Source organism: Gossypium hirsutum, chromosome A05 (assembly GCF_007990345.1).
Source record: "Gossypium hirsutum isolate 1008001.06 chromosome A05, Gossypium_hirsutum_v2.1, whole genome shotgun sequence".
Lineage (NCBI taxonomy): Eukaryota > Viridiplantae > Streptophyta > Magnoliopsida > Malvales > Malvaceae > Gossypium > Gossypium hirsutum.
In genome coordinates, this window is record NC_053428.1 from 9,845,700 (window position 1) to 9,862,906 (window position 17,207).

General features: G+C 25.7%; 2 protein-coding genes across 2 annotated transcripts; one reads left to right on the forward strand and one right to left on the reverse strand.

The window, feature by feature from the left end:
• The first annotated feature begins 7,514 nt into the window (after positions 1-7,514).
• On the forward strand, positions 7,515-9,712 carry LOC107961329 (lysM domain receptor-like kinase 4). Its single transcript, XM_016897490.2, has one exon. The coding sequence runs from the start codon at positions 7,733-7,735 to the stop codon at positions 9,593-9,595; it is 1,863 nt and encodes a 620-aa protein (XP_016752979.2). The 5' UTR covers positions 7,515-7,732; the 3' UTR covers positions 9,596-9,712.
• Positions 9,713-9,864: 152 nt separating this feature from the next.
• On the reverse strand, positions 9,865-11,835 carry LOC107961328 (alpha carbonic anhydrase 7). Its single transcript, XM_016897489.2, has 7 exons — positions 11,729-11,835; positions 11,417-11,634; positions 11,056-11,162; positions 10,788-10,890; positions 10,512-10,679; positions 10,348-10,401; positions 9,865-10,221 (listed from the first exon to the last, which is right to left on the reverse strand). Exons 1-7 carry the CDS (start codon positions 11,814-11,816, stop codon positions 10,135-10,137), a joined length of 825 nt encoding a protein of 274 aa, XP_016752978.2. The 5' UTR covers positions 11,817-11,835; the 3' UTR covers positions 9,865-10,134.
• Positions 11,836-17,207: the final 5,372 nt, after the last annotated feature.

Sequence of the window (17,207 nt, forward strand, 5' to 3'; positions counted from 1 at the left end):
AAATCTTACTTAGCGTTTGTTTAATTATATATTTATGTTGCGTTTGTTTCACTAAAAACGATTTTTAAAAAATAATTTTAAGAAATTTTATTATAAAACGAAAAAATATAAAAAAATATCACTTTCTCAAAAAAATTAATTTATTTTCTAAAAACTATTTTTATGAAACATTGTGATAATTAAATTAATATTTATTAATATATTATTTATATGCTTAAAATTGATAATGACGAATTCTATATTAACATAGAAATTTTGTTTGTTTTTTTTTTTTTTGAAAATGGCTAACATATAAAATTTGTTTTGTGTATAAATCATATCAAAATAGTATGAAACTTATTATTTTTAATATTAATGTGAAATCAAATGCAGCGAGATAAATAAAAATGCAATGGAAGTTTTAATTTCTTATATGAAAATTTATCCAAAAATATTATATGAAATAAATTTATTTACTTTTAAGGTTAATAAAAATTAACATCTAAATAATAAAATAATTAATACAAACTTCAACTTTTTTGTTAATTATAAAATTTATATATTTAGCAATATTTTTTATAAAATTAAAATTCTTACTTGTAATTTAAATAATTTTTATTACTAATAAAATTAAAATTTTAGTGATCAAAAAGGTCTATCACATGCTTTTTTTTTTAATTTTTGAAAAAAAGGGTCTAGCGCATTCTTTATCAAACTGGCAAGTCAAAATAAACGTAGATAACACCCACGTAAATGCAAAATGGTTTTAATATGCTCGAGGTCTTGGTATTCTTTTAAAATTTAAAATTTAATCTTTATATTTTAATTTTAATACATTAAAATTATATATTTTTTATTTAAAAGCCTTGATCCTTCTGTCCAATGTTTTTATTAAAGTTAATGCTGTCAAAGGTGAAATAACTTTTTAGCCTTCAATATTTATTGTTCTTTTGTCAATTTGATCCTTACCTTTTAAAAGTACATAATCTTTTTAATTTAAAATTTATATATTTTAAATAAAAACATAATAATTTAAAAATAAAATTTTATGAAAAATTAAAAACTTCTTAAATTTTCTTTTTATAAAATTCAATTTTAAAAATATAAAAGTTTCAAAATTTACTGTTATCTAAATCAGACTGATTGAATCAATAACTAGCTAGTATATCATGGTGGGAAGACGAAGCCAATTTATGTCACAACTTGCCCACAGCACTTGAATTCATTAGAAGGTTCTATCTCCAACTTAAACTTCTTAAACATCTTCATAATTTTTTGAAATGGCATATTCTTATTAAGTTCTAAAAGTGGACTGTTAAGGAAATTGAGATTCATCAACATTAAATTAAAATACAAACAAGGGATGAAATACATGAAAGGGCTAGTTGACTATCGGCCGAGATGTCAATAACTTATGAATCACAACCCAATAAGGATTATCATGGAACTTATTGATGAATTTGATAATTTTTTGAATTTCAAAGTCTTCAATGATGATTAACATTTTACTTAAAATTCTATTTTGGTGTCTACACACAATGAAAGATGACAATGGATTTTGGAAAAAAAAATATTTTTTATTTTTTGAAAATTAAAGAGTTTATTTCATAGATTTTTATTTAAAAATTATAATTTTTATGTTTTTATTTAAAATATACAAGGTTAAAAAAGTTATTTTACTTTTAATGCTATTAATTTTAACAACAAAATTAGACGGAGGGACCAAAATTTTTAAATTAAATAAAGTATAGAGACTCAATATCTTAAAATTAAAATATAAGAACTAAATTTTAAAATTTAAAAGAGTACATGGACCTTTAAAACATTTAAACTATACTAAACCTAATAGGATATTTTGCTAAAAAAAAATAGAATCTTAAATTTGTCATGATTTTACTTTTATGAGTTATTATTTGGTACATTAATAATGTACTTTCTTTTTTAATTTTACAAATATGCTTAAAAAAGTATCATGTATTTTTTTATATATATATTTTTAGTATTATATTATATTTTATAGGGCACTTGTCATCCTTCTAATTATACTTTTCTAAAAATAAAAACTCTACTAATAATATATTAAATATTTTTCTTTTATATTAAATTGTTTTTCTACTATTAATAACTAATATATATTTAAGCAAACTTGTTGACCATGACAAAATTTTAATAGGAGTTAAAATATAATTTTATTATTGTATGATCTTATTGTTTCAAAATTTTTAAAGATATCACACTAAAAATTTGTCATCTTGAGAGATCAATATGCAAACTTATTATTGTATTAAAGATATTGAAATTAAAATTTTCTATCTTGACGGGTCAAATCATTTGACTATTTATTATTGTTGTTGGAAAAATATAGACATTACATATATAATAAGCATAATTGCATGTTATTATTTATTATCATAAAAGATTAACCTAAATTAAGAGTGATTTAATTTGATTAAGGTTTATTGGGTTTTAGTTATTAAAGTGATTTGATTTGATTAAGGTTTATTGGGTTTTAGTTATTAAATAAAGTATATGCTAAATATGCGTAGATACTCTAATAACTAATTTCTAATTAATGACAGTTTAATTAGAAATTAGAGTTAATGTGTAAAAGTTATATATTAGGGTTATAGTCTGCAAATTGCATATACTAACTTTTCTAACTTTTCATCTTAAAAAAAGAGTCACATTCTCTGAATTACTTGTATGCTAATTTTGAATATCAAAACCAGAGGATCCAAAGATTTCAATAAATCATAAATTCAGGTACGCTTCCACATTTAATTTTATTACTAATAGTCTGACATGATAAATCCTGATTTATAATTTATTAAGTTTTATACCAAATTTTATTTTACGATTGTGGCAATAATGTCATTGATTAATAAATTATAATAATCTAAAAACCTAATTTTTTAAAACATCTTACTTACTTGATAATTTTTTTTAGATTATTCTATATTAAATACTTATTTTATGAGCATACAATTTGTTTTATATAGGGTAAATAGTACTTTTAAACACTCGATTATCAGTAAATATTTTTTTGGTCACTGATCATTAAATAGTTGGCGTAAAGATGACATGACAATTTTAAAATTAGCATAATAATAATTTTAAGACTCAATATGTATATATTGTGTCAATTTAGTCTTAATTCTAAAAAAAATTATGTAACACCCCTATACTGTGTTCGACTCAAGGAACCTGATATAGGAATATTACATTTGGTGCCAAAGTAATTCATAGCTAATCACTAATATATTAAAACATAAAAACAGACAAATAATAAATTTAAATAATTTATAATTTAGTCCTTACTACTACTACTTGGAACCTACTTGATTTTTCCTAAATATATGGCATCCTATTCAAAATTTTAAAACGTACCCTCTTGTTGCTTGAAGATGTGATAAGATGAAGGCTCGTAATCTCAAATACAACTCTTCAAAATTTCTGATTCTAATATGCATGCGAAAACAAACTGTACGTTGAATATACATCCAGTGGTATTACTATAATTCAAATACTTAAAGTAAAAACAATAAATATGCACAATTAATCTTACCACTATTTTACTTTCAATAAATCATTTCATGTATTTAAAACTTTAAATTTTCTTAGTAATATGTATCTTAAATAGCTTTTCTTCATTTTTAATTTATATATCTTCTTACTATATCAATAGTCATTTCATGCATTTCATCAATAATCATTTCATAAAATCATTATTTCATATATTTCATTTATATATCTCAATTCAATAACTTATTCTATTTCATATCTAAAACCGTACAACATTAGCCTTTCAATAATTATTTAAACCAATATTTTTCAATAAAAATAATTATAATAAATTCATATGATCATATTCAATTAACTCATACACTATTTCATTATTTCCAATTCACTCTATTTTCACTTCTTATTTCGATATTTTAACAAATTCATGAACCTTAAGTTCATGCTTCAAATCTCACGTCTCAATTCGATTCATAATTCAACTCATAATTTCTTTTCTCATATTTTTAATAGTACGATCAATCAAATTTATTTAATTTTCTTATTTCAGTTATTCACCCTATTAATAAACCCGGACATTGGCAGATACACGGATTCCAACCAAACACACCAGTACGGCACATTGTGCCTAAAACAATACTCATTACCTGATCAATATATCAGAAGCAGTATACGACAAATAAAGTGCCTGAAACAACACACATGGTACTTAATATGGCACATATAGTGCCTGATCGGTAAAGCCGATAAATTCCCATACTCTTCCAATCGTATGACATGTTAACTATATCCGACTCTGTCTGACTAGTTAATAGGGTATTCAAATTATTTTTCTATTTCAAATTCACTTTCCACTTTTTAATCAATATACAATTCAATACCGATACATATTTAAAGATATTCAGATATAATAATACTTGGATTCAATTAAAACCACTTTTCAATCAATACACAATTCACATATTCATAATTTAATTCACTTTTATTCAATTCATATTCCAATCAAATTCAAATTACTAATTACTTTTCAAATACTCACATATTGTCTTCATTCAATTCAAATCATTTTTAGTTTCCAATCAATATACTTTCAAATATTCACATAATTTATAATTCAATTACTTAATTCAAATCACTTTTAATTTCCAATTTGTTCACATTCAATTTTAATAGCTATAAACAATTTTTAATCAATTTCATTCAAATCAATATTATCATTTCAATTGCTTACCTAATTTTACTCACCATGCATTTTAATTAAAATATAACAATTAATAATAAATAGATTTGAATTATAGTAATACAAACTGTGATTTCTCGTTTTTACTCCTTGTCCACTTTTTCTTTTCATTTCTTCGCGGATGCCTCGGGTGCGATATTGGCTATGAAAAATTAAGATAAATTTCATAATCATTAATAAAATATTAATTTTTCATCTAATACTTGAATTTCTATTCTACTTTCATCTCAATTTCAATTTAATCCCTAACTAAATTCATTTATTTTTCCATCTCAATTCATACCTCATTTCTACTCAAATTTCAACTAAACTTTCATAAATTCCTAATTTCAAAATTCTTTCAATTTAGTCCCTATTATATAAAATTTATAACTTATTTTACAATTTAATACATCTCCCAATTCTAATTAGAAATTTTATTAATTCAATCTCTAATTCACACTTTTATCTAGCAAAATTAATGTCTAAAAATCTAATAACTTCCAACATTTTCAGCATATACTGAATAATATTTTGTTCTAGGTTCATAAAAACTCAAAAATTACAAGAAAATAACTTAAATTGACTTACCAATTTAAATTTGAACCTTGAAAACCCTAAATTCTTTCTTTTTCTTTTTCTTTCACTCTATTTCGTCCCTACTATTATGTTGTTTTAATTTCTTTGCTTTCTTTACTTTACTATATATATAAAATATAATAATAATATAATATATAATATATAATAATACATAATAAACATATTTATTATTTAATAATATAATATATATTAAATTTAAAAATCTCAAAATTTTAAGGATTAACCGCCTGAACTTATGCTTTTAGTTTAATTGCCCTTTTAGTTATTTTTTACTTTCTTTATATTATATTTGTTTATTAATTTAATAATAATATAATATATAATTATAACAAATATCTATTACTTAAATAATAAGTAAATTAAATATATATTACAAATGTACATATTTTAATTAACACACTTGTATTTTATCATCACTTTACACTTATATTCATTTATTTTATTTCATAATATAATAATAATTAATAAACATCTTTTACTTATTATTTAAGAAAATATACAAATATATTACAAGTGTATTTTCATGTATTTTACACATGTTTATTATCATTACCATACATTTGTCACTATTTTAATTTATTTAATAATATTTTTATAATAATATTTATATATCTAAGAAAAATCAACCATTTGCCTCCTCGCCTAATGAAATAGGCAAAATTTCCTATTTAATCCCCTTTATTTTATTTTAATCTATAATTAAACTTTTACCTTTTATTCAATTTAGTCTTTTTTTCTTAATTTCTCCTAATTAAGCTAAATTCACCTAACTAAAGTCTAATTAAACACACTACTAGACTCATACATATTTTTAAGAATTATTTACGAATTTGGTTTATTAAGACGGAGGCTCGATAATGTACTTTTCTGATGCCCGTAAATTTTGAGTCATTACAATTTAACCCCTAATGTTTACACATAGTGTAAATTATTTTTTTTTTCATTTTTTTCTGTAATCTTTTCACCTAAAAAGTTTTAAAAAATAAACTTATCTACTAAATTTAATCAGATATACACAAAAAATAGAAGCACAAAAAAATTCAATATAATAATTTTATTCTTTTCTCATTCATTTAAAATTAACCCTCAATATCACAAAAATAAATTAACACTGCAAAAAAAAAAAAGACAAACTTGCATAATGTGTAAATGTGAAGGATTAATTGTTTTGGAATCAATACTAAATTAACTCATTATGTAAATATCGAAGGTTAAAGTAATTATTATATTAATCTTAAAAGTTGTAAAGTTATATATCCTTTTAACTATAGATAACGAAAAAGAAAATTTTAAATATTTGAATAACCAAACAAGGAACAACATCAAATAATTAAATCATTATTTTATAATAAGTGAATTTACATATTACCACGTCTCCATTACTTTCCCGTAAAACCCATAATCGAACGAAAAGCAATTATCTTTGCAGGAAAAAGCAAAAGAATTTATGAGTCTGAAAAACCAACGAAATTGGTGCTTAAATTAATCTCAATATTGGCTTCATATTTCAAGATTTTACCTCAACCATTTAAGAGAAAAGACCATCAATTGTTTGTTTGTGCTTTATAATTTCTTTCAATTGTTTTTGAAATAAATTTTAACTGGTATATTTTTATTGTTTATTGCAATATAAGTATCATATAGTAAAATATATATTGATGATTTAAGTATTATATTAGATATTTTTAAAGTACAATATTAAATCGGATATTTTATGAAGGTACATGTACCATAACAAAAACATATACCAATAATTTAAATACCGTACAAATATCACATTAGATATTTTTATAAAAATACAAGCACTAAATGTGATATTATCCCAATAACATATACTTAAAAGCTGCTGTAACTTTTAAAAGAAAATTTCTAAGATATTTTGAACATGTTTTAGAAACTGGTCAAACCCTTGTATACTTTTGAGTCAAAATATTGAAGATGCAAAGTCCCAACCGGGTACCATTATTTTAAACAAGAAATGGTGAAGTTTGAAGAGGAATTAACTGCAGGTCGGTGAAAATAATGATCTACTTAAAAAGCAAAGCGGCTGAGCTTTTTCCTAAAGAAAAACAAATTTGGATGGATGATCAATAAATGACAAGAAGAAAACTTCCAAAATTTGTTATTGAATCATATTTTTCAATGAACATGCAGTTGGCCACTAGTTCTTAGGCCGGCAGCTGATTCTGATTCGAAATTTAGTCCCTGGGTTTTTCTTTTTAAGTTTGGTTTTATGTAAAACCATTGATTTTGACAACACCCTACGCGATAAAATAAAGTAACTATTCCTTGATCACCATTGTCTTTGCTTCAATCATTTGAAGTGTCTTTTTTCGAGTATATTGAGGTTAGGTCTGGTTTTCCTTGTTGCTTTGAACACCTGACGGAAATGTCACATATTTTTTACCCGCAAGAATGATTTATGCCTTGTTTCTCATCTGGGTTGCTGCCAGTTCAAGCTCTGCTCAACAGTTTTATGACCCATCTGATTGTTCTTCCGATACCAGTAATCAAGGTTCAAGGTACAGCTGCGATTCTGCCCAACAGCCATGCAGAACATTCTTAGTTTACAGGGCCAACCAACATTTCGGACACCAGAACCTGCTGAATATCTCTGCCTTGTTTCAGGTCGAATCTGACGAGTTGCTAGACTTGAACAACATAGCTTCGCCTTTAGAAACTCTGAAACGAGGTAGAGAAGTTCTTGTCCCTATAAACTGTTCGTGTTCTGGAGAATACTTTCAGGCTAGTTTAAGCTACATAGTCTCTGAAAGAACTTCATTTCCAGAGATTGCTTGTGGAGTTTTCGAAGGGTTATTGAAATCCTTAACGCTGCTCCAGGAAAACCCATCTCAAGGGACTGATGTTGAGACTGGTGTTAAGCTTGATGTTCCTTTGAGATGTGCCTGTCCTGGTGGTTTTGCTCGTTTTAATGGAGTGAAATATCTTGTCACATACCCTATCCTGGAAGGAGATGGAATAACCCCATTAAGCATGAAGTTTAGCATCGCTCCTGAAGATTTATTGGCCGCTAACCATTTGGAACCCAAGTCGACTGTTTATCCCAACACAACTGTTTTAGTTCCTTTGAAATCAGATCCTGTAATAAACCTCAACGTACCAGATTCTCCACCTCCAACTCCAGGTTTTCTTCCCACCATCACAGTTGAAAAAACAAAGAATACAAAATTGAGGAAATTGTATATTGCAGGATCAGTTGTTGGGTTTTTCCTGATTGTTGTAGCATTGCTTGCTTGTGGGTTTTATGTGAAGGCCGTAAAGAAATGGAAGGGAGAGAGACTACAGTCTTTTACAGATAGAAACTCTGTACTCTCTTGCTCAACAGCCCGAAGCTCTCCTCGATCCGGACAAACTGGTAGAAGCTCTACAAATTCTTGTTTATCACCTGATCTTCTAGCCGGGATTAAATTTTCTTTGTACAAGTATGGCATAGAAGATATAAAAAGAGCTACAAATGACTTCAATGAAGATACCAATAAGATTGGAGAGCAAGTCTACAAGGGATTGATTGACAATGAAAGTGTAATGATCAAGCAGATGAGATGTGAAGACACCCGCCAGGTTATAGATATGCATTCTAAGATAAATCACGTTAATATTGTGAGCCTCCATGGTGTTTGTTATGGTGAAAATGACTTAGCCTGGTCATATCTGATTTTTGAACTCCCTACCAATGGCTGCTTAAGGAACTGTTTGTCGAATCAGGCTAATCGTCTCAGCTGGCGTCGAAGGACTCAAATAGCTTTTGATGTAGCAACCATTTTGAATTACTTACATTACTGTATTTTCCCTTCGTACGCTCATATGAGTGTAAATAGCAGGAATATTTACGTGACATCGAAATGGAGGGCAAAGCTAGCAAAGATCGGATCGACTCTTGCTGTCAGCGCATCGACAATGAATGACAAGGTTGTTACTGTCAATGGGTTGGTAGCACCACAGAATCCCATGAATGAAGCAGCATCAGTGAAAGTGGATGTTTTTGCATTTGGGGTTGTTTTGCTTGAGCTCATCTCAGGGAAAGAGGCCGCTCAAGGAACTTTCCTTAAAGATTCAATTCGATTTTTGGGAGGGGGAGCAAATGAAGAAGGTTGTTTTGAGCAATTGAGGAGTTTCATCGATCCAAGTCTGAAAAATGAATATCTGATAGCTGAAGCTTTATGTTTAGCAGTTTTAGCCAAGGCTTGCATAGAGGATGACCCTCTCAGAAGGCCATCCATGGATGATATCCTCAAAGTTCTTGGAAGAATGGTGTAATAATTTGTAAGCAAATATGGTAGAAAACATCAGAAAAATTATATTTTCTACCAGGAATTTAATTTTGACTAGTCTTCTTGATGGTAGCTTGTATATGGGATAATTAAAATTTTCCCCCAAAAAGCTTAATTGGCGAATGAATTCCTGAAATGTTGAGCATCTTTCTATTTTAGCTAAGATTCTTTTATTACATTTACATCTAGAAATCTTATATATATGTATATGCATTCCTAAAATTATTTCAACACTTTGTACTTTTGACCTTGGTTACTGTCCTCAGCAGGAAGCATATATCTTGTAGATGTAGAGTCATAGAAGAAGAATTATCGTGAACATACAGTTACCGTAAATGATTATTAATTACCTTACAAGTTACAATAATAAGAAATACAGAAAACAATAAATAAAGAAGAAATAAAAATCTTTTGAAAAAAGAGTTGGGAAACTCAGATTATTTACCCCACATATAATCTGCATAGTTCCTCAAAATCATCAAACGGTGATATGCACATATGTTTGTTTAATATAAGATTGATCTTTTAATTCTCAACCTTATCGTCTGGTCTAAAGAGTTGAATTGATCGTTTATTTATTGATTGAAGCGGTCTTGCATTACTATCCGACTCCTGCAAAACCAAGATTGTATACATCAAAACCGGCTTCACGATAAATATTATTGATGCAGATCATATAAAATTTGTTCTGACAATTTATCTGGGAAATTCAAGTAGATTAAATGGAAATAAACTCACATCATGAACAGCCACACGAAGAAATCTCACTTGCTCCCTGGTTACAGTCCTCACCTGATAAAGAATGGTTAATTAATGAGCATTAGCCAAGTTATAACGTATAGCTACACACTTCATATTTAAATTAAGAAAGATCACGTAGAGAGCAGGTTAATCGAACAAACCTTTCTGACAATGCTCCACACCACATTTTCAGTACATGGAGGAATTGTAAGGGAGCCGACGTATCTGTAATATTTTCTACTGCCAAATTTAATGTGCCTTGGATCGATCACCCCCACCGCTCTCTCTCCGTCTGTTATATCAGTAATGGCTTCTAAATGATCCATCAACTGGTAATCCACAAGTCCATAAGCAATTAGTCTTACAATATTAGATTAAATTAGGAAAAAAGAAGTTCAGATATCAAAGCACCAAAACTCCTTTTCGTTTCAACTTACCGATGATAGGAAAGAATCTGGTCTTCCAATCTTGTACATGATACCTATTACAGCAACCTTGCCATCTGCACTTTCATGAACCATGTGTAGCTCTAAATCATACCTGAAAATATTATAATTAATGCCTATATCATATATCATCAAGACAAAAATACAGTTTTCTCATTATAGATATGGGATCGATGCACAACATGCATGATTATGTTCTTAGCTTAATGTACATCCTCCCCCAAAAAAAGTGTAATTTGATCCTCGTCTGTATTAGTACCTCCTTCCGTTGATAGTGTGCTCTGAAGGTGAGTGCCAATGGCACTGGTGGAGTACATACTCTCTACCCTTTATCTCTATAGCTCCTGCTTCATCTTCCCATCTCAACTGCATACACAAATTGGGTTCAGATCATTGGAAAACTTCGATAATTTAGTAATATGATCTTTAGCTGTAAATGACACAGAAAATAGGCAGATTTTGCACCATGAAACATCAACATCTCACCTAATACAACTTCTTTCAAGTCATACTTAACAATGATTAAATATGAGAAGTGAACCATATCCTTTTAACATCTGATTAAACAACGAATGTGGGAAGAGAAAGGGAGTAGTTGAAAAATTTGAGAGTTCAATTACCATCATATCATGGCCCCTGTTTCGTAAAGTGGCATTGCTGGGCTTGTAGCTTTTCTTAAGCCTCCCTAAATGGGAAACAATGTTAACTCTTTCATTGGACATATCAATGGGAGATTGCATGGTCCCATTGCTAAAAGCACCCCATTCTGCATGAATCTCTCCCCATCTTGCTGGCCCTTTTGTACTATTTGCTCCATAATCAAACTCGCTTTCATCCTCTGCAACAACAACAAGAGTTCAAATGAAAACTTAAGTCTGGTTCTGATGTAAATGTGGGAATCAGAAACGAAACGCCAAAGCAGCCTCACGTACCGATTTCTTGAGATCTTACCGAGAATGAATGCAAGGCAAGAAGAATGAAGAAACAGCAAACCAAGAACTGGGTTGGTAGCTTTTCCATCACCCAAGAGAAATTATTTGTGGTTAAAGAATAAAGGGCGGGGGGGGGGGAGACTGCTTTATAAAGGCTGAAGTTAATTCATATCGTTTGGGGGGATTAATTTAGATTTAAATTTCATCCTACATGAAACTTGTTACAATTATATTTTGATTTTCGAGTCATATTTTAAGTGCAAGTATAATATTTGCTTCTTCTTTTTTAATAATAATTACTACTTTTTAATCGTACTAGTAAAGCACGCCAATTCCCGACTCCGATACTTAAATTACACTATAATTAATACGACAGACACATGTAGTAACAGTAATTTTTTTTAAAGTATTAACAAGTCTTGGATTCCAAAAAAAAAGATGTTACCAATTCTTGATTTTAACATTTACATCTTTGTAATATTTTATAACCAAAGTGATTATCAACTACCGCTATCGCATACGGTATCTCTCCCCCTCTCTCCTAACATCTAAATTATTTTAAATTTTTATTTAATTTTTCATCTATTTTAGTTTTTTTTGTATTTTTTTATTAAAATTAATATTTTTTAACTTTGTTGATATAACATACACGAATGACATATCAGCATTTAATAAAATTTTTAAATTTTAAAAAATTCAAAAAAGTTATAAAAATATTTTAAAATAAAAAAAATTAAAATTATAAAATAGTTATAAATTATAAAAAATATTTCTTTAACATTTTTAAAATTTTAAGTAAATGTTGATGTGTCATCCATGTGACAATCCACATGTATGCCATGTCAGCAATGTTAAAAAACATTAATTTTTCGTCTATTTTAAAATAATATAACAACAAATACAAATTTAATAATTAAAATAAATAAAAAATTAAATAAAATACTAAAATAATATTATTATAAAACTGAACAATCAAATAAATTATTATACTGATAATTAATTATGCATTTATTTAATCTAATTGGATACAATAAAATAGATTAGAAACTATGCATCGATGTATAAAAGACAAATTCCGCACATTTATTTTTTGATGTCTAACATAAGTGTTCCTTAAAAATGATTATTATTTGGTAAGTTGAAAGTGTCAAGAACAGAGTAAAAACATTACCTATATATATATATATTTAATTTTTAAATATATCTTCATAAAGACACGTCAAGTATGAAATTTTATATTTTCGCTTATTCCTTAAATATTAAGAAATTTAAAAAATTAGTGATTTTTTCTATTCACATAATAACAAATTTTACCTTCCAACATTTATATATTTTATAAATTTTATTTTAATTCTAAAAAATTTAACAAATTTAATTCTTAAATTTATATATTTTATAACAAATCTAAAAAATTAAAATAAAAGTACCCCTACCGCATGTTAATATTTTATTGTGGTTAAAATTCTTACAGCATAATTTATGTATTTTTATGGAAAAGGAAATTTTAAATATTTTTTTATTTTAATCTAAAAATTATGACTAATTTAATAGAATATATAAATATTGGAGAGTTAAATTTATTATTATGTCAATGAAAAAGACCACATCAGCAGTCCATTAATAATTTAGCGAAAGAGTGACCAAAATATCAAATATCGATAACATTATTTAACCGGCCATATTTTATTTATACATTAAGTATTTAACTAAGTTGATATCACAAGTCACTCGAGTATCAAATTTAGTTGGGTACGTAATAATAAAAGTACTCTTATTTTACACAGTAATTTGTATTATTTTGAATCCTTTCAAAAAAATTATATTATTATGAGGATTTTTTATTTTGTATATCTTTCAAATAGAAAAACAGAAAATATACACACAAAATAATATTTAAACCTAAACTTCTATAACCTTTTAATATTTATACATTATTGTTTCAACCAAAGCTTAATTTATATAATTGTTACATAAACTTATTTTTTACTCATATTGTGAGTGCACTGCAATCTAATAATATCTTACTTGTTTGAAATAAATTAAAGCTACTATTTGACACTTAAATAACATTGTTCAATAATTATTTTCCCAATATTATAATGATTAACTAAATATACCATCACAATCCCACTTTTTTCTTTTTCTTTTTTTCAACATCCCACCTTTTTATGTAAATAGTATCTTCTAAAATATAAAAATATACTTCAAGTTCTTGTACTTTTCATATATATGTTTAAAATTTAATCTTCTTATTTTTATTTTAAGGAATCTAGTCATATTACTTTTCTAATTTAAAAATAAAAGTTCAATTATTAATACCATTAAAATTATTTTGTTCAATTTAAGTTTATTACAATATAAATTTTTTAGAATATAATGTTAATTTTTTAATTACATAACTATTAAGTAAATATTTTTTTTAAAACATTACACCAATAAATTAAAAAAAATCATAGTGTTAATAATTAAATTCAAATTTAAAAATATGAAAAGTAAATAATCTAAATTCTTAAATATAGAAAGGTGCTCTAAAATATCATAAAGCTATAAAGTCAATGCAGGAATGATGGTATGAAGGAAGCAACGGTGGAAAGAGACCTTACCATATATAATTTATTGTGCAGAATTATTAGAATTAGGAAATAGAACAATACAAGTATTTTAAGGTTTCTCCACTGCTGACTTATCTACAAATACGTCAGATGTTTATTTTAGGCGAAATACATAGGCTAGAAATTCATTATTATTAAATATCGATTGAGTCTTAATTCAATTGGTATAAATATTGTTGTCGGAAAAATATGTATTTGAGTGTGCTTCAACACATATCCTCCTATATAGTTCTAAATATTGTATTAAAAAAGAAAAGATATAATGAGATTATTAAAAAAATTATTATTAGATACACTTTATCTACATTATAATTTTTGTTGAGATATCAAATAAACAAATATATTAATTAAAGAAGTCAAAGGGATGAAATTTAAGGATGTCACATCACAGTTTTTTTTTAAGGAATAAAATTTTATCTAATGTTTATTTACTTAATTTTTTAATTTATACTTATTTATTAATTTTTTAAAATACGTGTTCATTTGTTTGAATTAATTCATAAATATTAAATAAATATATTCATAAACATATAATGTCATATACAATAATAAATACATTAAAAATACATATCAATTACCCTAAAAAAATATTTACTTTTAAATGCAAATGTGAAAAAGGTAATACAAAATCCTTAATATCTGATTACGAAAATTAAGGTAAATTTTATGGGAAATAAAACCAAAACAATTAAGGAATAATTTATATTAAATAAAATTAAGTATTCAATTCACTCTTCTTCCATTTTATGCATGTATAAAGGCTTATAAATAGGATTTGAGTAGAGATAATGAAATGCAATAAAGAATTATAATAGTCTAAATATTTTTATTTATAATATTAATCCGATTCAAATATTATTTTTAAAAGATTATCTTATCTTACTTCATATCTTTTAACTCTATTTTATATAATTAATTTTAACATTATTTATTCTCTAATTTTTTTTGAGTAAGGTCATGGACGGGAATCTTCCACCAAGGATTTGAGTAATGAATTCAACAAGAAAGTGATTGAACAACTACGTGACTAGGTTGAGATCTACAAGACATTATACACAAGCAACTTAAAGTTAATGAAAAAAATTGTTAAAGAGCTTGAAATGAACTAGAACATTATGAAAATTTATCAAGAAGATTTCATTGATTCAATCAACTGGTGGATTGAACAATATACAATATTTATACTATATTATTTCATATTATTTGTGAAAATATATATTTTTTAAAATTTTAAAATAAATTTAATGTATTGTATTTTTTTGAGAATTAATATATATAACTAACTCGTGTATTACATGAAATAAAAAACTAATTCATAAATACAAATTAATTAAAAATTTCTTATTTATGATTGATTCATTTAATAAACGAGTATGAAATTCCTATTCATTTCTTTAACAAATAAACGATATGGCAAAAAATTGAACATTGTTTTCATTTACGATCCAAATATTTGTTGATTTTTCTACTCTGTGCCCATACTAGTGAGGATCTAATTGAAAAAGAAACTCCATGTTTATCTGTTTTTAAAATTAAATTATTTATTAATTTATTACTTAAAATTCAAACAAAACATAATTTATAAAAACCAAATGAAATTAAAAATAAAATAACTTTACAATTAAATATAAAAAATGAATTATAAATGTTCAACAAATAAATTTCATAGAAGAATAATGAAAAGACAATTTTCTCTATAATCTTTATAATTTTTTATTTCATAGTTGAGAATTTATGTTATTTACATAATCGAATATTGCCACTTGTTTTATTTAACTCATCATTTTATTATTAATGATAATTCTTTTTAAAAAAAAAGAGGAAATTTGCTAGCTTGGGGTATAGTTAATGGATGGAATGATAACTTAAATGTGTTTTGTGTTGTTGTTGGCCATGGGGTTGAAAGTTGTGGCTGCTTGAAGCTCAAATTCTGACTCTGCCCAAAAGTATTGACAAACAACTTAGTTTGGCTCTTTCGATAGCAATATGTTTTAATGATATTGGATAATGTTTATATGTAGTGGCAGAGCGAGGAAAAATATTTTAAGGTTAAAATTAAATTTTATATTTTTATGATAGTTAAAATATAATTTTATTTTTTTAGTAGTTTATATTTTTATAATTATTAAAAAATTAAATTATTTTTTTATATTTTTTAAAAGTAAAAATATTATTTTATCATTATTAAGCCCCTACTGACCCCGGGCGCGCCACTGTTTATATGTTGATGTATATGCCTCTATCGATAATGTTTTATATATCATTATGAATACATTTTCTTATTAACTCATTATATTTATATAACTAATATATTATTAGGCTAATTTAATTTTTATGTTATATCAATTTAATTTATTTAGGGTTTGGAGTTTACTTCTTATCATAACTCTTTTCATATTTAAAAAGATATTAAATATGCAATTAAAATAATATACATCAAAATCACGATAACTATTTTTCGCTGTTTAGCATTAAATAACAATTATTTGCTTCTTTTAATTATCTATAAATTTGTCTAAGTCAATGGAATGAGATTCTAAATGAAATTTCAACATCAATATAACTATATATATATATATATATATATAAAGGATGGTGGAAACAACCTTCCTCCTACACCCATGCTCTTTTGTTCTTCATTTTACAAAAATAGTTTAATTTTAGTTTTTTATTATATTTAAATTTAAAATTTAATCACTATACTTTAATTTCTAATATAACTCGGTCCTATAATTTTTATAATATTACTAGTTAATCTAAGCAGTTAATATAATTAAAATTTATTTTAAAATAATACATGATTATGTAATTTGAATATTTTAAGGGTCTTAGGTACATACACATCTTTTGGGATTACTTTATTTTTT